The sequence below is a fragment of the Enhydra lutris genome, unplaced genomic scaffold (assembly GCF_002288905.1).
Source record: "Enhydra lutris kenyoni isolate GAN:26980312 unplaced genomic scaffold, ASM228890v2 scaffoldscaffold14, whole genome shotgun sequence".
In the NCBI taxonomy this organism is placed as follows: domain Eukaryota; kingdom Metazoa; phylum Chordata; class Mammalia; order Carnivora; family Mustelidae; genus Enhydra; species Enhydra lutris.
Window position 1 is genome coordinate 259,521 of NW_019154098.1, and position 27,536 is coordinate 287,056.

The 27,536-nt window shown below is 52.8% G+C and overlaps 1 protein-coding gene across 2 annotated transcripts in view; it reads left to right on the forward strand.

Annotated features, from left to right (window-relative positions):
• The first annotated feature begins 303 nt into the window (after window positions 1-303).
• LOC111146605 (Rho GTPase activating protein 39) overlaps window positions 304-27,536 on the forward strand; it is a 74,238-nt gene continuing 47,005 nt past the window's right edge. The window contains exons 1-3 of one of the 2 annotated variants that reach the window (XM_022502229.1): window positions 304-323; window positions 21,709-21,873; window positions 23,574-23,751. In XM_022502229.1, the coding sequence (XP_022357937.1) occupies window positions 21,813-21,873; window positions 23,574-23,751 (239 nt within the window). In that variant the 5' untranslated portion in view covers window positions 304-323; window positions 21,709-21,812. The remainder of the gene's footprint in view (window positions 324-21,708; window positions 21,874-23,573; window positions 23,752-27,536) is intronic. The other variant, XM_022502230.1, reaches the window with a different exon arrangement.

Here is a 27,536-nt window from a genome sequence, read left to right on the forward strand (position 1 = left end):
TTTTTTTTTAGGGAGAGAGCACGAGCTGGGTGTGGAGGGGGAGAGAGGCAGAGGGAGAAGCAGACTCCACACTGAGCAGGAAGCCGGACACGGGGCTCCATCCCAGGACCCCAAGATCATGACCTGAGCCAAAGGCAGACACCCAACCTCCTGAGCCACCGGCATCCCCACAGTTTTGAATTTTGATGAAGTCCATTTTACCAGCTTTCTCTTCTGTCACATGTGCGTGAAGCATCACCGTTAAGAGGTCTTGGTCCTTGAGTGATATTAACGCCAGTCAGTGGCTTGGAAGTTCTCGGGCCTGCAGAGTGGTGGCAACACAGGTGAGGGGTTTGGGATGGGGGAAAGTGAGGAAGTGGAGACCATGGTCATGGCACATGTGGGGACTGCATCAGCCAGAGCAAAGGGGCGGGCGCTCTCAGTCACGGTTTTTAATATGGGGATATCTGAAGGGAAGGGGTAACAAGAGAGGGATAGCACATAAGAGAGACAAGGAATGACAATGGCAAAACTTCTCAAGGGGGAGGGATTGCTCCCTGGTTCTGTGCTGCTGTGACAAGTTACCGTAGCCTGGGCAGCTGGAGACAGCACTGAGCTGCCATTGCAGGTCTGTTGCCCCGGGGTGCCGAGAGAGTTCAGTCCCTGCGGGGGTGGGTGTGTAGTGAACATGCTGTTGCTGTGACTTACAATCAATAAACGTTTGGTCTCTCTGGGGTTCTGATCACAGTTCCCAAAACCCTTGGAATCTCCAAAGCAGTAAGTAGTGGCAGGATCTTCTGTTGCATGTTGGGTGATTGTGCTGAGTTCCTGAAATTGCCTCAGGGCTGTCAAGGTGGAGTGGGCATCTTGCATTAAAGAGGGGACTTTTGGAAAGCCCCTCGCGATGGGGGCTGGTGGCCAGGGAACCAGTCATGGGATCAGAGGGTTGGAACTTCAGTTCCTACCCCCTGACCTCAGGGGAGGGGAGATGGGCTGGAGATGGAGTCTAGTCACCGATGGCCAGTGATTTCATCAGTCGTGCCTGCTAATGATGCCTCGTTAAAAACACAGAAGGACAGGCTTTAGAGAGCTTCTGAGTGCGTGAACCGGATGCATCTGTGTGCCAGGAGGGTGGTACACCCCAGACTCCACAGGGACAGAATCTCCTTTGTTTGGGACCTTGCCTGGTGTATCTCTCCATCTGGCTATTGATTCCTTTCCTTTGTAGTAAACTGGTAATCTAGAGGGTAGACTGGTTCCTGCATTCTGTGAGCCCCTCTGGCACCAAACCCTCTGGCACCAAACCCTCTAGGGTTAGCGGAACCTGAGGAGGGGGTCATGGGGACCTCCGGCTCATATTCTAGCCCAGTTGGTCAGAAGACCCAGTGATAACCCAGACTTGCAGCTGGCGTCTGAAGTGGGGGCTGTCCGTGGGACCAAATCCTTAACCTGTGGGATCTGATGCCCGTGGCAGGTTGATGGATCTGAATTGAGTCAGGTTTGTAGGGCACTGGTCTGCAGGAATTGGAGAGCTGCTTGGTGGTGTGGAAGACATGCTGGAGAGGCCAAGGGCATTGGGCAGCTGCCGGTGTCACAGAGACACGTGGGGGAGCTGTGACCCTCCAGGTTGCAGACTGCAGCTGTGGCCGATGGCGTCCCCAGGCTTCTGGTCTCCTACCACAGCCATGTCCTGGGGACAGCCAGCCTCTGCCTCAGGGACGTTGTTCAGTCTCGTAGAGCCAGCTTCTGTGTGTGGCGGGAGCTTGGGTTCCTCGGTTTGCTTCCTAAATAAACCCTCCCAACCTGCTTTTAGAGGAAGAAAGGCCGTGTTTAAGGGGAAGGGGAGTGGTGGGGTGTTGGGCAGCAGTGAGTGAGGGGTCAGGGAATGTGCACATGTGAGCACGGCAGGGATGGAGGGACCCGATAGGTATCTGCTCAGGCTGTGGCCTTTGTTCCTGCGAGGGCCAGGTGGGCATGGAGGCCACATGGTGTTTCCTCCCGGAGGTGCCTTTGATGTATTCCTGGGCATCACCTCCAGTTTCTGCTGCCTGGAGGTCCTGTGGGCCAGTGCTTACCACTTAGGGATTCCCATGCCACAGGCTGGCCCCAGGAACTGGAAGGGGTGTGGGCTTTCCACATGCAATCCTGCGCCTAGGAACCTCTCACATACCACCTCCCAGATCATTTCTGTGAGAGTTGGTGCCCAGGGAGACCCCAAAGATAAATGACCCCCTACCAACGGTCTCTTGAGGTGCCCGTGCTCACAGGGAACCAGCTTCTGAGCTAGAAGGACATCTCCAAAATTGCATATTTATCTAACTTTTAATTTTTAAATTTTTAAAAAAGATATTTATTTATTTGAGAGGAAGAGCGCAAGAGCCACAAGCAGGGGGAGCAGCAGAGGGAGAGGCAGACTCCCTGCTGAGCAGGGAGCCTGAGGTGGGACTGGATCCCAGGACCCCAGGATCATGACCTGAGCGGAAGGCAGTTGCCCAACCGAGTCACTCAGATGCTCCGGCATTTAACTTTTAAAATTAAATATAGGAACATCTTATCTTCTCATCTTCACTCTGTTGCACTTTGCAGATACTATGTTTTTGTTTTTGTTTTTGTTTTTTTTACATATTGGAAGTTTGTAGCAACCCTGCCTCAAGCAAGTCTATCTGTGTCATTTTTTCCCAACAGCATTTGCTCACTTGATATCTGTGGGTCATATATTGATAATTCTTGCAATATTAGAAACTTCTCCATTATACTCATTACAGTGATCTGTGATCAGTGATGACAGCTCCTGAAAGCTCAGATAATAGCATTTTTTTAGCAATAAAGTATTTTTTAAAAGATTTTATTTATTTGACAGAGAGGGAGAGAGCACAAGCAGGGGAAGAAGCCGACATGGGGCTTGATCCCAGGACCCTGGGATCATGACTGGAGCCGAAGGCAGAGGCTTTAAGGTATTTTTTACGTCAGGTTATGTACGTGGTTTCTACTGCACACTTAGTGGTGACAGTACAGTGTAAAGACAACTTTATGTGAACTGGGAAACATACTCAGTGGAATGACTTTTGTGCGATACTTGCTTTGTTCTGGAGGTACGCCTCTGACGGTTTATTAGAAGAATTGTGCTTTGAATTTTTGTACTTAAGTGGGATGAGTACAGAGATTATGGAAGTTAGAAAAATACAGTTAATTGTGAATTTTACTTTTATAAATAAGAAAAAATAGGGGCGCCTGGGGGGGCTCAATGAGTTAAGCGTCTGCCTTCAGCTCAGGTCATGACGTCAGGGTCCTGGGATGGAGCCCCGCTTCGGGCTCTCTGCTCTGTGGGGAGCCTGCTTCCCCCTCTCTCTCTGCCTGCCTCTCTGCCGACTTGTGATCTCGATCTGCCAAATAAATGAATGAAGTCTTTAAAAAAAGAAAAAGAAAAAGAAAAGATAGAATAATGCCAATATAGACGAAGAATGAGATTGTCCCACCGTTTTATCCCGTGCACTAAAGTCTGATGAAGTAAAACCACAACACACTAAGGAGATACTAAAATCAACAACAGTGAAATGAAAAGTTGGGCTAAGTTTTTAAGCGTATTTTGTTGGCGGGGGGGCGGGGGGGTGGTGCCTGGGTGGCTCGGTCGAGCTGCTGCCTGTGGCTCAGGTCATGATACTGGGGTCCTGGGATCGAGCCCTGGGATCGAGCCCTGCGTCGGGCTCCCAGCTCAACGGGAAGCCTGCTTGTCCGCCCTTCCCCTGACTGCCCCCTGCTAGTGCTCTCTTTCTCACTGTCTCTCTCTCTCTCTGTGTCAAATAAATAAAAGTCTTTTAAAACAAAAAACAAAAAAACACTGTTCTGTCCTGCAATGCTAACACACTTTTTGTTGTTACTAGATCTGTATTGAAATGTTGCTTTGTAATTTTGCCATGAAAACTGCCGTCTCTTTGATCAACTTCTGTATGACACTGAGCAGGGCCACAGGCAGAAAAGCAAAGCACGGGTGGCTTGCTCGACCGTTTCTGAGTTTTGCAAGTCCTTGGTGTCAGGGAACCTTTAACAGGGCGTGGATTTCTTGAATCCTCTTTTAGCAGGGATGGTTTTCAGTATTTTCACATAACACTTGGGATATATTCTACACAGAGCAAGTAGTCAGGTGTTTTTTCACTTAACACTGGTAACCTATCCTGAAAATCAGACATTCTGCATGAAAACACTATTTTTCATCATATTTAATGGGAAAAAGTAATTCATTATATCAATCAACCAGTTTCCTAAAACATAATTAAAACTCTGGTTAAACACCCTTACACAAGAAGCAGGCCATCTTGTGAGGTGGTGAAACTCGGGTCCCTGATCTCCAGACGACTGGTAGGCATGCCCTGTGGCTCCCGCCCTCCCTGCGGTGGCCTGGGTGGGGGAGGGGGCCCGTGTCAGCAGAGTCTATGCAGCACGATTCCAGTTGGCACTTGGCGTACTTTTCAGACATGCATGTGCAATTGAGACTTCTAGTTGGATTTGAAATGCATTTTGAAGTGTTTTCCTGCATGTTGTTTTGAGGAAAATGTTGATTGGGTTTTCTGACATAAGTACAAATTTACACCTGTAACCGTGAACTGGACTACGTATCTTTTTTTTAAGATTTTATTTATTTATTTGACAGAGATCACAAGTAGGCAGAGACACAGGCAGAGGGAAAGCAGGCTCCCCGCTGAGCAGAGAGCCCGATGCGGGGCTCGATCCCAGGACCCTGAGATCATGACCTGAGCCAGAGGCAGAGGCTTGACCCACCGAGCCCCCCGGCACCCGGGAAAGTGATTTTAGAAGGAATGAGATGTGAACAGGGATAACCGTGTGTCTAAATCGAAGCACTGCATGAAATGATGAGCCTTTGTGGGGTTCGGAAACGGGGAGGCTGAGCTACAGCAGCATGGGCCACAGGCCGAGGTTGGAAATCTCCCAGAAAGCAGGATGTAGAGCTGGGACATGGGAGAGAAGCATGTTTAAGGGCCGGTCTGGGAGGCACAGCACTGGGATGGTAGCCGTTTCAGAGGCAGGAGAGAGAGACCACGCATGACGGAAAGTTACCAGCAAAGTCAGAAGCAGACGCTGCAGAGCCACCGTGTGCCCAACGCGGTGTGAAGTCATACGGGTCAGCCTGAAACCCCCAAGAGCAAGGACAAACAGGAGAGTCTGGCCTCGGGGGGAGAGAAACAGGTCACTTTGCATATCAAGAATCAGGATGACTTCGGACTTCTTAGAAGTCCAGGAAGCCCTGTTAGCAATGATGATGGAAGGTTCTTCCAGTCAAGTGTTTTTTCAACCCATTGAAACCATCAGATGCCTCAGAATTTGCCCCATCCTTCTTGACAGACGCAAGGCAGTCAGTGGGGAAGGCTCAACCCCGGTGAGGCGTGTGGCTGCTTGGTCATCAAAGCCATAGGCGAGGGCGGTTTGGTGAGGGAATGCGGTGCAGAGGGCGGCAGGCGTGTGCACGGGAGCTCGGGAGAGGCTTCAGGCGACCAGTCTGCTCCCGCAGCCTCCTTCCAGCACCTTCTCTGGCGCTGCTGCCCAGAGCTTGGCCTTTGGGAGCTTCCACGTCCTCAGCATTGTGGGGGACATGAAGCGCTTGCTGGAGGGAGCCGGGTGGGCCCAGGCTGCAGCTCCCCTTTGCTCAGTCTCCTGTTCCCGTCCTGATGTGCCCCTTGCCCCCACCCCCACCCCGACCATGAGAATGGTTCACACCTGCCCAGGTGATCTGGCTGCCGGTTCTCCCGGTTTCCTTTGCGTTCCCCAACCCTTTCCCATGTTACTGCTAATTCTCCACTAAAATCAGCTGGTATTTGAGCAGTCTGGGGTTGGTATGATTGGAGTGGGGAGACAGAAGGAACTTGAGATTTTTGGTGAGCAGCCAGATGCTAGGGGAGATGGGAGAGGGGAATCAAGGGTGCTGCTATGGGTGCAGAATGAGAAGGGAACAGGGTGAGGACAGCACCCATGTGTGTGGGGGGTGAGAGTGGATTTCTGGGAGAGGCTGGGGATACTTGGATCTCCCTAGAAGGACTGGCCAGCTTTTGAACAGAAGGTTGGAAAGCATAGCTAAGAACAGCCTGTCCTCAGGGTTGCTGCTCCAGGAGAGGTGGGATGGCCCTGGTTGAGTGTGGCCAGCCTCCCAGATGGAGCCTGGGGGTCTCTGTGGCTCTTGTCCGGGTCTTCATGTGCTCAGTGGCGCTCACGACAGCTCCATTCTCGTCTTTGGGGGAGGTTCCCAACTGTCATGTTTCTAGGTGTTGTGTCTGTCTCCTTGTGCACCTCCTATTGGGCACGGTGTCTTTCCACACGTCTGTGTCTCTCTGGCTTTCCCCTTTCTCTCTGCTTCTTGTAGATCCAGTGTGTGGCCTTTCTTCCAGTGGACAGGGCTGTCTCTGCTGTATCCGTCCACCATTGAGCTGGCTGGTGGGGCCAGCCTCCCTTTCTGTTTTTCATTTTCCAGCTCTCAGATTTGCCTTTGAGCCCTTTCTTTAGATTACATTTCTTTGCTGAAATTCTAAATCTTTTCTTCTGTTTTCCTGAATCCATTACTCACAATTACCTTAAAGCCCAGGCCTGCCCTGTGAGTCCCAGAGTGTGGCCCAGACAGGCTCCCGGCATGCCACACGGCCACACCAGTGCTCGAGTCCCGCTGGTCTCCACCCTCGATGCCCAGGCCCCCTTGAGCAGGAGCCCCCTTTTTTCCCCGTGGTCTCCTAGGCTCTTGGCCCCTTGGGTCCTGCCTGCACTGTAGCATTTCCTTGACTTCAGATTTCTTAAAAAAAATTGGGGGGTTGCCAAGGAAGCACACTTGGTTGGGCAGCGACTCTTGGTTTTGGCTCAGGTCATGATCTTGGGGTTAGAAGATTGAGCCCCTGAGCCAGGATCCCTGCTCTGCAGGGAGTCTGCTTGGGATTCTCTCTCTCCCTCTCTCCACCCACCCGCCCCATGGGCTGTCTTGCAAATAAATAAATAGATCTTTGAAAAAAAATGTTTTTTAATTTGGTTTTCTAGTTGTTCTTGGCAAGGGTTTTGGCCGCTGAATGCTCTTTCTTTGTTGTTTAGAAGGAGACCAGCATCTTAGGCACTGGACACAGGTGACTCACCTCATTTAAAACCCTCATAATGTTGTTTGTTTGGTCTCTTCTAGAGTGTTGAGCAAGCCATCTGGTTCATTATTATGACAAAAATGGAAGTCTTTCTTATAAAAACGTTTCTAGTAGGTGCTGTAGGCCGGTCTTCTGTGTCAGAGCAGGGCATGGCTCCCTCTCCCAGGGCACTGTTGTCCGGCACCACACTCAGCTCAGTCTGGCCCTTCTGCTTCCAGTAAGCCGCTTTCCCTTCTGTAACTGGGACAGAGCAGGAAGGAGACTCTGACGGTCTCAGTTGGTGAAATGTTTCTTGAGTTTCTCTGCGGTTTTCTGGAACGTCCAGCAAGGAACTGGAAGGGACTCCCTCCGAGGCCCCACAGCCCCACTCAGGGCAGAGGGTGTGACCCCCAGGCCCCACTGCACTCGGGGTCCTGTGCAGACCCTAGCAGAGTCCGTTAGCAGTGGCGGCCAGCACCACACATAGTTGGACAGGGCTCAGGTCTCTTTTCTGGTTACGTCCTACTAGTGTTTTCTATCCTACTTTCTGTTGGATCGATTACAGGTTTTCTCTGGTGTTTGATTAATGTTTTATTGTACACTCTGAATCCTGCGAATAAGGAAGTCTGTGGCCACTCAGCACCTCTGGTCTACTTTTGGACCTGAGAATGACTCTCATTCGCCAAATCAGCTGTCATGGTTTGGACAGAAATGTCATTTTACCTCCTTGGAGATCTTGTAGCCAGTGGTCAGTGTCTCCCAGGGTCTTCTGTTCCCCTGCCCTCCCTCCTTGCTCAGCAGTGGTCTTCAGCAGTCAGTGCTTGTGGAGTCTGTGGGTGGGAAGTCTTGCTATTGTTGCTGTGTCCGAAAAGGATTTTTTTTTTTTTAAGATTTTATTTATTTATTTGTCAGAGAGAGAGAGAGGGAGAGAGAGCGAGCACAGGCAGACAGAATGGCAGGCAGAGGCAGAGGGAGAAGCAGGCTCCCCGATGAGCAAGGAGCCCGATGTGGGACTCGATCCCAGGACGCTGGGATCATGACCCAAGCCGAAGGCAGCCGCCCAACCAACTGAGCCACCCAGGCGTCCCCCGAAAAGGATTTTATTTTACTCCTGTTTCTGATATATGATTTAGCTGACCCGAGAACTTGGTGCTGCTCATCGTTCTCTCAGTTTTAGGGAAACTTTCCCACCACACAGATGCAGGCCCGTTGTGGCCGCTCGTGAAATGCTGTTTCACCACCTGACTCTCCTCTTTGCTGGGCTCTGTCCAGCTGCGTGGGTTTGTCTGTTTGTGGGAATTGGTGAATGTGGTCTTCAGGAATGTCTGCTGGCCTTTCAGCCGTGAGGCTGGGGAGGTACTGAGGGAGGCTGTTCTAGAGCACAGACTCACAGGGCGTGAGAGGGTCCTCTACACAAGCTGCTTGGTTCCGAGTGGCGTCCGGGTGTCCTCGCCAGGGGGACAGGCCAGGTGGGTGGGGGCAGGGCAACGTCCTGGCAGGTGGCTCCTGTCTTTGGCATTTTCTGTCTGGACGAGAACCAGCGAATGGAGAATGCTGTTTAGTGTCTCTGACGCAAGGGTCCCACTGGTGGCTGTGGCCGTGGGGAGCCTCTGAACCCCCAGCACTGCCATGGCCTCTGCCCTCTCCTGCAGTCACCGTCCCCTCCAAGACTCAGGCGTGGAAGTCTTTCCTGGAGAGGTTGGGGGCAGGGCCAGGTGCAGGGGTGCCCGAGGAAGGAAGGAGCAGTTTGCGGGTGGACCCACCTTGCCCTGGGCCGCACTCGCACGTGTGTGAGCTGCTCTGTAGACGCCAGGCAGGGGTGCCCGAGCGCGGAGCTCGGAGCATTGCTGGCACCAGGAGCAGATTGCCGCTTCCTGGAGCTCCTTCTCAGCCCCCAGCCAGAGCCAGCACAGAGCGTCTTCTGTTCCGGGGCTCATGTAGGAAGTTGGAATCGAGAACCTCGTCACCCACTCATGCCTGGAACTTTCCCTGCAGTATGGGGTGGAGATGAGCGAGCTGCTGCCCTTGGGGGGAGGGGATGGCTGGAGGCCTATAGTGCGATTTGGGGCACCCCCACAACATGGTGTGCGGGTGCCGGCATTTTGTCCTATTTTGTCCTGTTTGTCCATTTGCCCTATTCTGGGTGTGCCCCCACCCACCAGTCGTCTAGCGGCGCCGGGCCCCCCCCCCACTGCCCACGGCTCTAAGCATCTGCACAGGGCAGGCCTGGGCCAGCGGGTGACCCTGGGCCACCCTCCACTCATCTGTGGGGTGAGGACTGAGCAGGACCTGACTCCTGAGGTGGAGGGAAGGACAGTCAAGCCCTCCATGGTTAAGGGTCCACGGGGGGTGGACATGCGTGCTGCTGCCCAGAACTCAGCCAAGGACACCTGTCGTCACCTCACGGTGAGTCTTCGCACATACTCACTGTCCGCACCATGCTGGCATTCCTCCAGAGGACGGGCAGTGAGGCACTGATTAGGAGCAGGACCCAGTCCAGGCTGTGGGGCCAGCCCTGGCACCCTCAGTGAGCACCGGGCACTGTTTCTCTGCACGGCGGTCCTGCCACCCAGACTGCCATCTGCCTGGCCTGGCTCCCGGGACCTGCTGAGCAGGGGCCGCCGTCCGTCTGCACGATCTGTGGGCTGCTGTGCGCTGAAGGTCCAGAGCCTTGTTGAGAGGTGTGCCTGCTCTGACGTTCTCCAGGCCCTGGGCCTGCTGCGGGGGGTGGGGGCTGCCTCAGGACAGCGTGCGAGGAGCTCACAGGTAGGACTAGGACAGCACCGTGCCCCAGCACCGGGAGCCCCCTCCATACTCCTGGAGAGAGTCCCAGGAGGCACATGAGCATGTGGTGAAGTCAGCTGTCTTCTAAGGGGCCTGCAGAGTCCCTAGCAGGGAAGAGAGGAGCAGGGCCGGCAGGCCTGGGCCCCAGCTGCCCCCCAGTGCACCGGCCAGACTTCGCCCCAGGAAGCACCAGGGCCTGCAGCTGCCCGGTGTCAGGACTTCTGAGCAGTATTGCTGTGACCACTATTGGAAATGAAAACATTGTGTTCTGTTGGAAACACTATTTTAGAAATAAGTGCAGATGAGAAAAGCATAAAACTAGAGAAATGGAACACACGAAAGCAGGTGGAGAAACAGCCTTCGTGAGAAGACATTTTCAGACTGCGCCGCTCCGAGGCGAGGCCCCCTTGGGTCTGGGACCTGGTGCGGTGGTACCCACGCACCTGGAGGGCCAGGCGGCCGGCTGCCCTTCTGTATTTCCAGTCGTCCTGCAGTATTTGTAGGAGTTTATTTCCCTCGTGGCTCCTCCCATTTTCTCGGGGTCTGGCCTGAGGCGAGCCTGGCCTCCCGAGGTCGGCCCTGCTGGCCAATGTGCGTCACGTGGGCCCTGCGCCCAGCACGGAGCCCAGCATGGGGCCTGAACTCCTGATCCAGAGATTGAGACCCAAGCTGAGGCCAAGAGTCAGGTGCATACCCCAGTGAGCCACCCAGGCACCCCCTAGTTTAGGGTATTTTTTTAAAATCAAGCTTTAAGTAAGAAAAACATCTACTCAATCACCCATCCTTTGCTGACCCCAGCTGCTGGTGGGGGGGGCGCGCTGAGGCCATTGGCTGGTGTCTTCCATCACCTGGTGGCCGGCGGGTACCCCCATCTATGGGCTCAGGAAGGGTGACCGAAGGACCCAGAGCTGCTGCCCCATGTGTCACAAAGCCCCCTCCCAGCTGTCCTCATCCCTCTCAGAACCCGGTGGGGTCATCTGTGCTTGTGGAGGGCTTGGGAGCAAGTGGGAGCCGGGGATCAGGCCGTTCTGGTCACAGGCCGGCTTCTCTGCTCTGACCATGAGCACATGCATGGGTGATACAAATTTTATTCTCTCTCAACGTCCTCTGGGGGCCTCAGTGCCATTTTGTCGGTGAGACAAGCCCAGGACAACAAGGACCACGGGGTCTCCACACCCCAGCTCGGCTCTGTGTCCTGACTGCCAGTCATGTGGCCTCCCGCGGCTCGGTGGCTGCCAAGTGCTGTCCCCAGGGTGGCCGCTCTCCAAGCCCTCAGGCCAGCACCACCCTCAGGGACCCCCGCTCTGTCGCAGCCAAGGGGCTCCAAACAAGTGTGCCTACCGGGGGGGGGTGCAGTCTGGCACCCTTTCCCAGAAGTTTGAAAAGCTGGTCCTGACTCACAAGTTGATGCCGTGACTGGCAGGTCGGGTCACGGTCTCTTAGCTGTGACAGTGTGGCCCCTCCTTTGGAGGGGGTCCATGAGAAGAGCCACGCGGGGGGCACAGACGGGAAATGCCAGCCTGTCCTGGTCACTGCGGGTGGAGAATGGGCCATTGTGCTTCCAGCTTAGAGCCAAGCTTCCAGAACATGAGACTGAGATGCACTCATTGTTCCAGCTTGGAAAACGTCTTCAAAACAGCATTGAGAATGGAACTTGGGCCTTCTGGAGACGATGGCTGACTAAAGACTTGTTTATTCTACTTCCCTCCCTGAAACTCCCTGAAATGAACAAAAAGAATGAAAAACAGAGAACCAGCTTTAATCTACATTGAATCCAGGGGTTAGCCGTAGCCGGAGGAGAACGTCGCCAGATGGGGAGGAGGAGTGAAAGCCAGAGCTGGGATCAGCTCGTCCTTCACTAAGAGGGTTTCAGGGACACTGCGGACGGCACTGTGGGCTGTGGGGGGACCCCACGTGGGGGTACCTGGTGAGGGAGGCGAGCTGGCACGGGCACAGGTGCCTGGCCACCATTTCCTACAAGATCCAGACTCTTCAGGAGTGAAGTGGGGAAGAAGAGGGCAATTTGCAGCTCACCAGGGGGCTGCTGACTCCTCAGGTCTTGTCTCCCACCGACTCTGGGCCCAGGAGAGACCTCGGCTCCCCTGGGCCTTGGCCGCACTCTGATGCCCAGCCCTGAAGGAGAGTGGGCAGGACTCCCGAGGGCTGACGCCACTCTGCTGCCGCTCAGAAGCCTTTGGGAGACTCTCTTGTTAGACCCCAGGGAAGAAGCTTGGGAGTGCTGCTGTGTGGTCCACGGAGCCAGCCTGCCTGAAAGGGTGGCCAGCCCGAGCACGGCTCGGAGAGGAAGTGGCCCGAGGCCTTCTTGGGAGCCCTGCGTTGGTGGGGTCTCAGCCATTTCTGTCTCTTGAAAACTAAAAATGTCCTAATACCAAAAACTCATCCAGGGCAGGGCCGGGGGAAAAAGAAAAGTTGGTGATAGAGGATTCTGGAATGATAACCTTGGCTTGAAGCTGTTCCTTTTCTTGTTTAAAGATGAGCAGTCGGGCGCCTGGGTGGCTCAGTGGGTTAAGCCCCTGCCTTCGGCTCAGGTCATGATCCCAGGGTCCTAGGATCGAGCCCCGCATCGGGATCTCTGCTCAGCAGGGAGCCTGCTTCCTCCTCTCTCTCTCTCTGCCTGCCTCTCTGCCTGCTTGTGATCTCTGTCTGTCAAATAAATAAATAAAAATCTTTAAAAAAAAAAAAAAGATGAGCAGTAATCAGGAAACAATGTGGACCTTTATGTAGAGACTAAGGAAGGAAGGGAAGGAGGGAATGAGCACAGTTGAACAGTGGGTGAAGAAAACAAAAGTTGGGAGATAAGTTCAGACAATATTTTCTGTATACTAAAAAATGGAAAATTTAAACTACATGAGCAAAGAGCTCAAAGAAAAGATGAGATAGCAGGAGGGGAAGTGGGCTGGCAGAGCTGAGAAAAGAAATTGAAGACAGCCCATCACCAGCACGAGGGCCCCGTTAGCAACAACAGCAGATGAGGAGTGAAGGCAGCAGGGTGGGGGGTGAAGAAAGGCTCTCCAGGACTTTGTTCTGAGCCAGCATGGCTTCAGGACAGGTGCCCCACCCGGAGGAGGTGTCTGCCAGGTGTTCCGCTCAGCAGCTTTGGAAGGAAGGTCAGGTACCTGGAAGCAGAGTGTCTACCCAGACTGCTCTTCTGCTGGACATTTGTCCATTTTCCCCATTTGGTTATTTAGTGTTTTTTTTTTTTTTTTTTTGAAGATTTTATTTATTTATTTTGGCAGAGAGAGACACAGCAAGAGAGGGAACACAAGCAGAGGGAGTAGGAGGGGGAGAAGCAGGCTTCCCACCCAGCAAGGAGCCCGATGCGGGGCTCGATCCCAGGACCCCAGGATCATGACCTGAGCCAAAGGCAAATGCTTAACAACTGGGCGAGAACCAGGTGTCCCAATTTGGTCATTTATTTATAACAGTCTGGACTTGCAGATGTTTATTTTATCCTTCAGGTTATCACCCACGAGGATGTACCCGCCCCCTTTGGCTTCAGCTTTGGTCATTGGGAGCTCTGTCAGCCCTTTAACAGACCCTGTCACTGTGGGCTTTGTTTTCGTTTTAGCTCTTTGTTACTTACTGCCTCAGTGGGATGCTGTAGACTCATCTTGTCTCCAAGGATTACTGGGTCCTTTTACTGGAGAATGCTGTTAGGGCCAAGAGCTGGGCACTGGGTATGATCCTTGCCATGGGCTGGTGTTGTTTCTAGGTCCTCTCAGCTGACAGAGCCAGGAAATCTGTGTGTGCGCACACACAACACACCTCTCTCCAGGCATAGCTGTCTGCGTGTGACCCGTGTACTGTTTGCACACACACACCTCTCTCCAGGCATAGCCGTCTGCGTGTGCACACTGACCTGTGTGCACACACAGATCTCTCCTAGTGCAGCTATCTGTATGTGTTTTACACTGAACAAGAGTTCTGAGTCTTGTCTCTACTGATTCATCGCCACATGGGTCATCCCAGCCTCCTCTCCATGCTTTTGCTGAATTGTGCAGTTCCCATGTACACCTGTAGTGGTATCAGGATTGGAGACCCATACTCCTGGGAAGTGACTTTATGAACGAGAGATGGTGCCTGTATGCAGTTCCTTTTCCATGAACCTTATAACCAACTTATTCTTTAAAGTCAACCAGGGGCACCTGGGTGACTCAGTCATTTGAGTGTCCGACTTTTGGTTTCAGCTCAGGTCTCAGGGTCCTGGAATCAAGGTCTAAGACAGGCTCTGCACTCAGTGGGCAGCTGCTTGAAGATTCTCTCTCTCTTCCCCTCCCCACACTTGTGTGTGCATGCATGTACACACTCTCTCTCTATAATCAAGAAATCTTAAAAAAACAGAGTTACTCAGGTCAGCATCTTTCCCTCCACCCGCTCCTTCGCAGTACAGCTGGGTTTTTTTGTCCTACGCTGCACTGCATCTTGAGAACCCTTGACCTCCTAAATTATTTTTTTTAAAACTTGCATACATTGGGGCGCCTGGGTGGCTCAGTTTGTTAAACGTCTGCCTTCAGGTTGGGTCACGATCCTGGGGTCCTGGGAATGAGCCCTGCATTGGGCTCCCTGCTAAGCAGGGAGCCTGCTTCTCTCTCTCCCTCTGCCTGCCTCTCTGCTTACTTGTGCTCTCTCTATCTCTCTGTCAAATAAATAAATACAATCTTTAAAAACAAATAGACTTGCACACATTGAAGTTCACTCTTTTTGCTGTAAATTTCCATGGCTTTGACAAATGCATAGTGTCAGATATGGCAGTATCATACTGAATAGTTTCACCCCCCACCCCCAAGAAAACCCCTGTGGGCCCCCATTCAACTTTCCTCCCTCCCCTGAATCACTGGTAGCCACAGTCTCTGTACCATTAATATAGTTTTGTGTTTTCTGGATTTGGAATTTGGAATCCTACATTGCATAGCCTGGAGCAAACATTTTTATTCCTTAGTTATATAGTATGCTAAGGTAAATTCCAAGTGATTAAGGAGTGTGTTTATTCAGTAAATGTTTGATTATTCTGTATCAAGGATGCGGTGGTTAACAGAACAAATATCTCTGCCCTCATATTGCTTCTTCTCTGGTGAGAGAGGGAAAGTAAATATCACAGTTGTCATGCTTAATCTGTGTAATTATGCAGTACCAAGCAAAAGTACTTGGGCATCCTCCTGTTCACAAGATGGAGTAACAGTGATCATATTTACCCTCTCACCAGGAACTAAGAAAAGGCTGGACAATATTATGAAACCCTGGTTTTCTAACTTTGGGGTATGAGGTGACAAAGTACGGTGATTCCTGTTAGGTGAGAGTCAGACAGGGTGAGTTGACTGGTTTCCCAGCTCACTGCATGCAGGGAGTTTCCAGGTTGTGTTGCAGAGATGCAGGGTCTGGCAGAGCCTCTGAGTTTAAGAGATGGAGCTTAGAGTCTCGGGTGGCCATGGCAATGGAGTTTGCAGGGGAGAGCAGCAGAAAAGAATGCCACAAGCAGAGAATTCAGAGGCCTGTGGGACAGTGCCTGTAGTTTCCTACAGAGTGCCAGGGAGCACGTGGGTATGAGGAAGCTATCAAGAGACAGAATCCCAGAGAAGGGTTAGAGGGATGGTGCTCAGAACTCTTCATAATTCACAGGGCATGGGGTAGACTACTCAGTGGAGAGTAATTAGCCATTGAATAAATACTGCTCTGGTGCTCGTAACCAGTGTTAGAAGCAAGAACTGAAGGTTTACATGGTTTCCAAGTAACCATATCCCAAAACAGCTTCAGAATATTTATGGGAATTCAGAAGTTATTGTAATTATATTCCATGTGTTCAAGAAGCTAAAGGAAACACTGGGCGTGTTGAGTAGGGACATGGTAAAGACACTGAACTGCAAAATATCCAAATTAAACTTATAGAGTTGCAACTAAAAGGTCTGAGGATGTTGACACTGGGTGGCTCAGTCAGTTAAGTGTCTGCCTTCAGCTCGCATCGTGATCCTAGGGTCCTGGGATGGAGTCCTGAATCAGGCTCCTTGCTCAGCAGGGAGCCTGCTTCTCCCTCTGCCCTGCTGCTCCTCCTGCTTGTGTGTTTGCATTCTCTTCCCTGCACCAACAAATAAAGAAAATCTTAAAAAAAGAAAAAAAAAAAAAAGAAACTAAAATATCTGAATGCAACTTGCGGGATGGTATTAACAGATTAGACACTGCAGAAGAAAAACTTGAAGACAAAGCAGTTAAGACCTATCCAAACTAAAGGAGAGGAGATGTACTCTTAAATAAACAGAAGGGCAAGACTGAACTGTGGGACACCTGGCACTTAAATTACTTGTGTAATTTAAGTTTCCAGTGCGAAGGGAAGGGTGCAGAAAAACTATCTGAATAAATAGTGCCTAAAATGCTTCCTAGTTTGGTGAAAACTATAAAGCCTAAATGATCGTAACAAACCCTAAACACAAGAAACACAAATACAGGTGCATCATAATCAAATTGCTCAAAACGAATGGTGAAGAGAAAAGTCTTAAAAGCAGCTAGAAAACAAGACCTATTATATACAGAGGAGCAACGTTGCGAACAATGGCAGTCTCTCTTTGTTAAGTGTGGGTGAGGAGACTGGGAGCAGCCAGCCCAGAACCCTGTGCCAATGTATACATTGTGAAATGAAGGTGAAATGAAGCTATTTCAGATGTACAAAAGCTGAAAGAATGCATCACCAGCAGACCTTCACTGCAGGCAGGGTTACAGTAACTGCAGTAAAGGCTTCAGACCGCAGAGAAATGAAACCGTGTGGAAATCAAGATCTACCCAAAAGAATGAAGACCCCTGGAAATGGCAGTCATGTGGCTAAATATAGATATGTATATACTGTCTTATTACTTAAATCTCTTTAAAAGCTAAATAAATAAAAGCAATAGGAGTAGGGGGCGGTTATAATACATATAGAGTGAGGTCTATGGCAAGTGGCAGGCGGTGCGGGACAGGAGAAATGGCAAACTCACGTACTTGAAGTGGTGTGATTGCCCTTGAAGGTAAATTATGATAAATTAAATATGAACACTGTAAACCCAAAAGCATATACTAATATAGCAAAACAATAAATTACCTACAGCTGATAAATTAACAGTCAAGATAAAATTGAATCACATGAAATACTTACCCCAAAAGTAAGCCAAAAAGAGGGAAGGGGGAACAAGGAACAGATGAGACAAATTTTAAAAAGTAGCAAAATGGTAGATTCCAACCCAGCCATGTCAATGATCACAAATCTAGATGGCGTAAGCACCCAATGAAAGGCAGAAATTGGAGTGACTGGGAGGTTAGTCAGTTAGTCTGGGTCTTGATTTCGGCTCAGTTAATGATCTCAGGGTCGTAAGATGGACCCCTACGTTGGGATCTGCATTCAGCTGGGAGTCTGCTTGAAATTCTCTCCTCTGCTCCTCCCCACACTTGTGTGTACACGCACGCGCTCTCTCTCTCAAGTAAATCTTTATAAAAGGCAGAAATTAGTGGATGAGGGGCACCTGGGTGGCTCAGTGGGTTAAGCGTCTGCCTTCAGCTCAGGTCATGATCCCGGGGTCCTGGGATCGAGCTCTACATCGGGCTCTCTGCTAGGAGCCTGCTTCCTCCTCTCTCTCTGCCTGCTTGTGATCTCTGTCAAGTAAATAAATAAAATTCTTAAAAAAAAAAAAAAAGAAATTAGTGGATGAAAAAGCAGTACCCAAATATATGCTGGCTACAAGAAACCCACTTTAAATGTAAGGACACGAGTGCTTGGGTGGCTCAGTGGGTTAAAGCCTCTGCCTTTGGCTCAGGTCATGGTCCCAGGGTCCTGGGATCGAGGCCCGCATCGGGTTCTCTGCTCAGCAGGGAGCCTGCTTCCTCCTCTCTCTCTGCCTGCCTCTCTGCCTACTTGTGATCTCTGCCTGTTAAGTAAATAAAATCTTTAAAAAAAAAATAAAAAAATAAATAAATGTAAAGACACTAATAGGTTAAAAGTAAGAGGAAGGCATGAGAGGTACCATTCTAACACTAATGGGGAGAGAAGGGGAATTGCTGTAATAATATCAAATATACCGATTTCAGAGCAAAGAAAACTACCAGGTGGAGATACTTCATAATGATGAGGAGGTAATTTTGCCAGGAAGACAACATAGACTTTCCACACCTAATAACGGAGCTACCAAACACATGGGACAAAAACTGATAGAACGGCAAAGAGAAATAGGCAAATTTGCAATTGCAGTTACTGCTCATGGTGCCCTTTTCTTTGTAACTGGAAAACTAGGTAAACCGAAAATTAATACTGTCGCTGTCAGCCCTGACCTGGTTGCTGTTCACAGAGCACTCGACCCAACAGCCTTTCCAGTGCCTTCGAAATGTTTATCAAGGTACATCGTTTGTCTGCATCATAATTTTTCAGACAAAAATGGAATTATGTTAGAAACCAATAAACATACTGGCAGAGTAAATCATATACTTCCTTGTAATCCATGAGAGAGAGGAGAAATGCATAGGGAAATTGGAAAGGTTTTGCATTGGGTGAAAAACAGTCAGAATCTGTGGGATGCCGGGGAAGCTGTGCTCTAAGACAGGCTTCGCGGCGCTAAATGCCTGACTTAGACTGAGGGTTTAAAAAAGTCCCAAACACGCAACTTCTACCTTAAACCAAAAAAAAAAAAAAGGAACAAAATAAATCCAAAAGACTGCAAAGAAAGGAAATAATTCAGATCAAAGTGGAAACTAAAGCAGAAAAGACACAAAACTGATGTAGCAAAATACTGTCTTTTTTTTTTTTTTTAACAAGGTCAATAAAATTGACAAACTTCTGGCCGACCAGATAAGGTGGAAGAGTGCAAAGAACATAAATCACCAACATCAGGAACGGAAGAGCTGGCATCACTATGAATTACACCGCCCCAAAAGGGTACTGGAAGAATGGCGTGTCAGCTGTGTGCCGGTAGCCCTGCCGGCTGGAATGAGACGGCCAAATGCCTTGAAAGAGAACCGCTGCAGTTGACTCGGGGAAGTTCAAGACCTGGTCCGCTCTGTCTTTACCAAGCACATCAGAATCGTGGTTAAAATCCTTCCCACAAAGGAAAGGACAAGTCCAGACGGCCCTGCAGTCATATTCTGCCAGACATTTGAGGAACAGATGACAGCTGGTCCACACGAACCCCCAGAAAATTGAGGGGGTTCATTTTGTTCGGCTCCTATCATCCTGATAGCGAAAGCAGGCAGAGGTGGTACAAGAAGAAATTCATAAGGAAATGCAGACGAGCTGGAGTAATTAAAACAGTTTCAGAAATGAAGAGCAAAGTTGGGAGGACGTCCCAGTGTCTGGGGCATTTGGAGCCTGAGACGTGGCATCTGTCCCAGGTTGGAGGAGGCTTTCTAGAGGGGACGACACAGGGTGGACTTGGGAGCAAAGAGAACCGGTCACGTGCCTTGGAGGTTCTCTTTGCCACCTGCTGTGCCTTCTGCTCTGGACCAGCCCTGAAGGGTAGGACAAGGACTGAGAGGGTGACACAGGTGGAGATGGTTAATTTGAGTTACTTTCAGGTTATGGTATATAATTTTTAGTTTTTCAGAATTTTATTAACACTGCTCAGTATTTTTCTTAAATGTTGAAGCCATATGAGAAGGTCACTTGTTTTCGCCCAGAGAGACAGGGACTTAGAAATACTTAAGTTTCTTTCTTTCTTTCCCTTTTTTAAAATGGCATTCCCAGTAGTTTTAAGTATTTAAATAAAAGCTGTATGGATATTCTGGGCGCCTGGGTGGCTCAATGGGTTAAGCCGCTGCCTTCGGCTCTGGTCATGATCTCAGGGTCTTGGGATCGAGTCCCGCATCAGGCTCTCTGCTCAGCAGGGAGCCTGCTTCTCTCTCTCTCTCTCTCTCTCTCTCTCTCTCTGCCTGCCTTGTGATCTCTCTCTGTCAAATAAATAAATAAAATCTTTAAAAAAAAAAAAAAAGCTGTGTGGATATTCAAGTGGCAGAAGGGAGAAGCCTGAGAGCATCTCCTCCAGGTGGGTCATCTCCACCTCATGAGCCAAGCACAGTCAGGTTGACCAGTGGTGTCACTTCTCTCTGGGCCTTGGAGAAAGTGTGCGACTGGTCTGTAATCTCCCCTCTTGGGCCCCTGGCCAGCTGTGCCCCACCTGGTGCTTTGAATCTGTTTTATTTCCCCTTGACTAGCATAGTTGGGATCTGTGGGTCAGCCTCTGCTGGGAGGGTCCTGTCCTGGTACCAGCTGGGGTGCAGACAGTGTCCCCAGTGACTCTTCTGCTCCTTATTCCTGCAGGCTTTCTCCTGAAGTGATGCGTGTGTACAGAAAAGTGTGAGCGGGGCGTCTGGGGGCTCAGTCTTCGGGCGTCTGCCTTCGGCTCAGGTCATGATATCAGGGTCCTAGGATCGAGTTCTTTGTGGGGCTTCTTTCTCAGCAGGGAGCCTGCTTCCCCCTCTGCCTGCAGCCCCCCTGCTTGTGCGGTCTCTCTCTCTCTCTCTCTCTGACAAATAAATAAAATCTTAAAAAAACCAAAACAAAAACGTGAGAGCCTGGGCATGAAGCTCCTGAGCTTTCATAAACCAACACTGGCATGAACGGCCCCAAGCTGGACCCCACATGGCCGTGCCCTCTGGGCCCTGCCTGGATACCTGGCCTGGAGGCGTCTGGGTCCTGAGGCGGAGGCCTTCCCTGCCTGGTTGGGACCTTGATGTGCATCTGATTGTGTTCGGCCTTGGACTGTCATCTCCCGGCGAGAGACGCCGGCATGAGCTTGGAGGGTCCGTTCTGCCGTGATGAACACTGGGCAGTTTCCCGTGTGGGCTGTTGGGACTGGGGCTCAGGGAACGCTGTGTGCGGGTCCCTGCCAGCCCTTGCCGCGGGCAGGGGAAGCCCTCTGTGGGGGCCGGGGTATGTGCAGGTTTGGCCAGTACTGCCCACTGTGGTCCTGATCGGGTTAGCCCATCTCCCGAGGCCCTGATGAGCCTCCACGCCCTTGGCAGCACATGGTGGTTTTTCTTTCCCATTTTAGCCATTTTGGTGGTGTAGTTAAAATACAGTTCGCCACTACACTGTGAATCGCAGACCAGTTTCCTGATGACTGTAGAGGTCGAGCTTGCTTCCATGTGTTTCTAACCATGTAGGTACTGGTTTTTTTCCTAAAGTGTGTGCTCAATTCTTTTCTCCATTTTTCTACTGGATTCTGCCTTTTTCTAGGAATGTTGTATGTGTCCTGGGTTAGTCCTGTGTCACCTTCGACGGATGAGATAAGTGTGTGTGCTCCTACAGACACTTCCCATTCCGGACTTGCCTTTTTACTCAATGGTGTCTTGACAAACAGGGGCTCTTAATTTTACTGTGGTCCATTTATTAATTTTTCTTTGTGGTCAGTGGGTTTCTGATGTCTGATTAAGATACCAGAACCTGCTGTAGGACTACAGACATTTTCTTCCACGTTTTTTCTGAGAGCCTAGTTGTTCCACTCTTCGGACGCTCGTCTCCGAGTCCGTCTAGAGCAGACTTCTGTGGGTGAGCCGCGGCAGGGGTCGGGGCCGTTTGTCCCGTGCATGCATCTTGTCAGCACAACACGGCGTCTGCGAAGTCCGCTCCTTGTCACAGGTCAGGAGAGCCTGTGCGGGGCTCGGCTGTCTGCGGACGTGTCTGTGTCCCGTCCGCCGGGCAACTGCTGCCGTCCCCGTCCCCGTCCCCGTCAGAGCGGCGGACCCTGGCAGAGGCGGGGGCCGGCTGGTGAGGGGCTCTCCGCGGGCCGGGCTGTGCCTCGTGGTCAGCAGCGCACGGGGCTGCACTAAGATGCTTCCGGAACGTCTGTGCTTAGAGATGTCTACTCTCTCGCAGGGTGGTGCCTTCCTGACTGACGCTGGCGGGGAGCCCCGATGAGCTGCTGACTTCTGTCCACCTGGGTCGCCAGGAGAAGCCTGCGATGTCCCAGACAAGGGATTATGAATGTGAGAGCCATGACGCTGGCGTGCAGGAGCCCCGGGCTGCAGGGTCGAGCACGAGGTGAGGAGAGGCCGTCTGCGTGGGCCGAGTTGCGGGCTGGCGGCCTGCCTTTCGGGGACGTGATGGTGGCTCGTTGACCAGCTGTGTGCTGGGGGTGTGTCATGTCCCACCTGCTCCCAGCGGGACCGGCAGCTCTCAGCCGTGCTCTGTGCTTGCTCCTGAATCGGACGTCCTCCCGTGGAAGCCCCGTCCCCAGGGGTGGCCCCTGCTTTCCTGCCACAGACGCACCCCAGAGGGAAGGCCTTCTCGTGCGGGGCCTCGGATGACCTGCGGGCCATGGCTCGACCCAAGTTCACGGGCCCACTCTGGGCATCAGTCCACGGCAAGGCCTGTTACCATAGTTCATCATTTTTATTTTTTCATATTTTTGCTTTATTTGGAAATAATTCTGTATTTACAGAAAACTTGCAGGAGCAGAAACGCGGCACTGAACACTTGTGTCCCCTGGCCCTGATTTACCCTCGTGGCCTCTGTATACCTCCCCTCCCTTCACACACGGCTGCGTCTCCAAGTCTTCCATGGCTGGAGAGACACCGCTGTGAGTGAATCTGGTGGGGGACGGGGTTGCAGGTCTCCCGTGTCCTCTGCCTCATGGTCGCTCTTTAGCCGCTGGGTCCTTCTCCCGGCCGGCTGCACACGCCCACCCTGCCCAGCTCACTGCTCATGCACGCTCCTTTCCACAGCCATCTTTTCTCTGCCTTTTGCAACATTGACACTCAGTAGTGGCCCTTTTTTTAAAAAAAATTGTTTGTTATTTTTTTACAAAGATTTGATTTATTTGTCAGAGAGGGAGCGCATGCACAGAGAGGGAGAGCTGCAGAGGCAGAGGGAGAAGCAGGCTCCCTGTGGAGCAGGGAGCCCGACGCGGGGCTCGAACCCAGACCCTGGGATCATGACCTGAGTTGAAGGCAGACGCTCCACTGACTGAGCTCCCTAGACGCCCCATTAGTGGTCCTTTCTCAAATGGAGAGCTAGGTTGGATTGGACGATTTCTTAGCAGAATGTGGCACGGTGATGTCTCACCCTTCTCAGAGTCTCCCTCTGCGGGCGCACATCCGCCTACCTGCTCCTCACTGGTTTGGGCTTTCTGCTTGTCTCTTACGCGGTCTTTCCTGGGGTGCAACTGACCTCCCAGCTACAGCCCCCCCAACACCTCCCAGCCAGTGCACAGCACCCATGAGAACAAGAGCCCCCTTCTTCCTGCTTGTGCTCGGATTGGTTCCTTCTCACCACAGACTCATACATTTCTTTCTGCTTTGCATGGTTTGTAGTCGGTTCCCGCACAGCTTCCTTGGGCACTGGTGTTGTCCCGGATTGTGCCGCTGAGCCCGGCCCCCGCGTGCCCACGACTCTCGGGTGCCTCTTCCTTCAGGCTCCAGGCCCCTCCCCTTCCACAGCCCTCTCTGCTCCCCAGAGCTTCAGTGCGCTGACTCACTTGCTCGTCCGGTAACGTGTCCGAAAATTGTTTGCGAGCTGCTTCCCCACGTTGGCAGACTGTGTACGTGACGCTGAAGAGAAGGCGGGTCTCTTCGGACCTCGCCCCGCCGTGTGCGGTCTGCGCAGGCACAGGGGTACAGGGTCTCGTCCTGCTCTGGGCATGGCTCCTTCTCCCCTCTGTTGGGTCACGCTGGTCACTGAACTACGGTAGGGTCACCGTTCCCTTCATTCTCCCTTTCCTTACTGACCTCATTTGTTTTTGAACAGGGAAGCCATTAACGTGCTTCCAGAAGACAAACCGCATCAGGTACGTGCAGACCTCTGTGCCCCCGCATGCCTCTCGCGGGCGGTTTTCCCAGCCTCCTTCCTTGGGACCGTGGGCACCACAGTGCTGGGCCGTGTCGCCGGTGTTGCTGGAGGTGTGTCTTCAGGTGCATCCAAGTGAGGGGACACAGGGTCGTAGGTGTCGGCCGCCACCTGCCCTCTGTGGAGCCCTGTGTGCTACGCCAGCTGCCCACAGCCTCCCCTGGACGGCGCTCGGGGCGGGCCCGGGTCTCAGTGCCGCTTGGGTTTATGTCTGATGTCAGGACTCATGGGACAGCTCATTTTCCCATTTCTCTGTAGTACTTCTGTGGGGTTAGGGTTCAGATTTGTATGTGAGGGGTACGAGCCCCTTACGTGTAATTTATATTGCAAGTATAACGTTTTCACCGAATGTGTCCTGGAAAACAGCCTTTTACTTTATACTTTGTCAGTCTTGTCTTTTAGTGCACCTGGATTTTTAGTCGCCACTAGAAAGTCTTCCCGTCCGTTGTGGTTGTGGGGAGCTCTCGCACGGCTTAGCTCTTGTGCACAGAGGAGTGGCTCTCGTGGGTGGCGCAGCTCCGATTCTCGCTCTCCAGGTGCCACCCCGTTGTGTGGCACCTTCACCCTAGTCTGCAGTGTGTGTCCTGCATTGCGCGAGTCGTGGGGCTGCTTCTGCCTTTCTGTCGACCCCGCTGACCCCTGCACACATTCTTCATGGCCTGGCCTGGCCGGGCCTGACCTAACTGAGGCTGCGTGGGCCTGCGGCGTTCTGGCCTGCTCTCCGCACAGCTGACTTCTTCGGCTCATGCGCCTCCTGGGGCCCAGTCAGTACCTGACAGGACACAGGGCAGCCAGCCCTGCCTCCCCCAGCACCCGTGCCCCTGGGGCCCAGGTTGTCTTCTAACACACAGGGTTCTGGAGGCCCGCGGCAGCTGCCAGCTCTGGCAGGGGAGGTGCCAGCTCCTCTCTGCCCCAGCGCTCGAGCCCACTCCCCCACAGTTTTCATGCTAGCTGGTCGGCAACTTTAGCATCTACGTGGCACCTGGGGAGAATGGGGACTGTGTGTGTTCTTGTCTTCTCACTTTTCTTCCTCTGGAATAATCTCTCATCCTTTCTTTCTATGAATCGTTTGTCTTTTTTTTTTTTTTTTTTTTTAAGATTTAATTTATTTATTTGAGAGAGAGAAAACACAAGCAGGGGGAGCAGCAGAGGGCAGAGGGAGAGGCAGACTTACTGCTGAGCTGGGAGCCCGACGCGGGGCTCCATCCCAGGACCGCGGGATCATGACCCGGGCTGAAGACAGACACTTCACCGACTGAGCCCCCCAGGCGCCCCTGAATCATTTGTCTTAACCCTTCCAGTTTGTGGACTTGCCTTTGTATTCGGGGAAGCCGTTGTGTTTGGGTCACACACGTGGAAGATTTTGTCTCAGTTTGTGCTCACACTTTTTCATATTATTTGGCTGGTTTTTGAGGAACAAACATTTTAAACTCCAACATAGTCTGTCTCACTGATTTGCTCTGTGCTTTTGTGTCTTCTCTGTCTGACTTGATACACCCTTTCCTGACTCAGGTCCTGAAGTTCCTCTAGATGTTTGAAGGTTTGAATTAGTGGGTCTCTAACTGCACAGTTCTCTGTGGAGACAGGTGACCTGGGCCATGAATGTGCCCCATCCGTGCGTCTGCGTGCACAGTGAGCACACTCCTGCCGTGGCTTCCTGGTGGCTTCCGGGCCTTTGCACACCCCCTCCCGCCCTCGTCACAGGCCTTGGCCCTTCCATATGCGTGGTGGTCAGTCTGCCCCTCCCCCGAGGAGATGTGCTGCTGGGCGCTGACTGGTAGTGTACCAAGACCACAGGCCCATCTGGGGGGGATCGCCAGCGGCACTGTGTGCAGTTCCTGGGGCGGCCCCTCGTTCCCCTGTGAAGATCGGGGACTCTCCTGGCCGCGCTCCCAGGACCATGTTCTTGCTGCTGTCTTGCTTCTGTCTCCTGTCCCCGTTTCCTCCTGCCCCTTCCCAAGGCATTAATGCTCCCTGCCTCCTCAGTGCTGAGTGCTGGTCCTGCCGGCGCAGGAAGGGGCGTCATGGCTGCATCTCATCTGTCCCGTCGCTTCTCTGTTCCCTTCGGGGTCTCGTCGTGCACCGAAGAGTGGGTGGTGTCGGGCTCTGCTGGTGCTCTGGCGGAGGGCCTGGGGCTGCCACAGTCAAGGCTGCCGAGCCCCCCAGGGTCGTGCACCCATCTCCGCACAGCGTTGTGTCCGCCCAGGGCCTCACCCTCAGGTGGCCGTCCCGGCATGAGAGGAGCTGCTGGGGCCGCCGGGCAGGCTCGGGACGTGCACATGCGGGTGTCCTGGAGCTCTGGGTCTTGACGAGGCAGGTTACCGGGGTGTCCCTTGGACCGAGGCCTCGAGGGGTAGACCATGGGAGGGAGGGCAGCTGTGCCCCTCCCCGTGCCCGCGGGACACAGGCGGCAGAGCAGACGCAGGCCAGGCCCGTCTGGAAGTCTGATGGGACAGCAGGTGGGTCCCGGCGTGTGTGCCTGGGGCACTGCTGGCCGAGCACAGAGGCCACAGGTTGTGGAGCCGGTGCTGTTCCGTCTGGTGTGCTTGAGCGGGTGTGAGGGTCGCGTCTCCCGAAGCAGAAGTGCTCGCTGTGCGCCCAGCGGTGGCGGACGTGGCAGGGCGGGTGGCTGCCTTCATCCCGCCGCCGCTCATGGCTCTGCCTGGGCCCCACGCCCGCGCCTCATTCCCCAGGTGAGCGATGCCTGAGCCCCGGCCCCGGTCAGGAGCGGAGCCCCTGGGCGGGGAGAGCCGAGGAGCTTGCCCTTCAGGCAGGGCTTCTGGGCAGGGCTCCGCTCAGCAGCTTCCGGCCAGGAGCCGGAGAGGGCGAGAGGACAGGCGGGCACGGCAGGCTCGGCCGCTCTTCTCTGGGAGGCTCGCGGCGCCCTCCAGCCCACCCCACAGTTGCGCTCTTCGGCCGCCACCTGTGCTGACGCGTTCATCTGGCACCGAGGGTGGGTTCGGTGCCTTCCGGGCGTTGGGACTTGGCGTCTTCGTGGCCACATTGGCTGGCTGTGGACAGCAGGAGAGTGACGAGACAGCAGCCGCACAAAAGGCTATTGTTCAGGGCACGCGGCCAGTCTGATGGGGTGGGAGTGTGGGACAGAGTGCTCCTGTGCAGTCTGAGGACAGGTGAGGCCCCTGCGGCATAGAGCGGGGACAGCATGGGTCCCTGAGGCGGGCAGGTGTGCATGGTGTGGGGACCGGTGCCAAGGAGGGCCTGGAGGGGGTCCTAGAGAGCCAGGTGTGCAAGGAGCCAGCGGGGACGACCTGGGGCTGAGCACTTGTGGGGTCTTGATACCCACTCAGGCTATGGCCGACTCACACTGGAGCCCAAGGTCATCCCTGCCTCTGTGCTTGTCCTGGTGGCACGTGCTCTGTCCTCAACTCCAGCCACCCTGCAGGAAGTCTCAGCCCCTCCACACCCCAGCCCCTGTCTCCCCTCTGCCTTCCCTGGGGAGCACCTCACTTTGCAGCCCCTATGTTGACCCGCTGGGCTCCCCAGAAGTGGCAACCTTTTTCTAAATGAGATAAAATTCACGTAAAATTTGCCCTTTTACAGTGGACAGTCAGTGTTTTAGTATATTGACAAGGTTGTACAACTCTCAGCTCTGCATCTGGGACATTGTCCCCCTGCATAAAGGAACCCCGTTTCATCAGCAGCTGCTTCCACCCCCTCCCCCAGCCTGGTGTCCACTCATCTACCATCTCTCTCTGGATTTTTCTTGTCCTGACTTGACATAAATGGAATCACGCGACAGGTGGTCTTTTATCATTGGCTTCTCCCCAGAAGGTTCATGCGTGCTGTGGCGTGTTTCGGGCTCATTCCATTGCATACCTGTACCGCGCGTTGTATCCGTT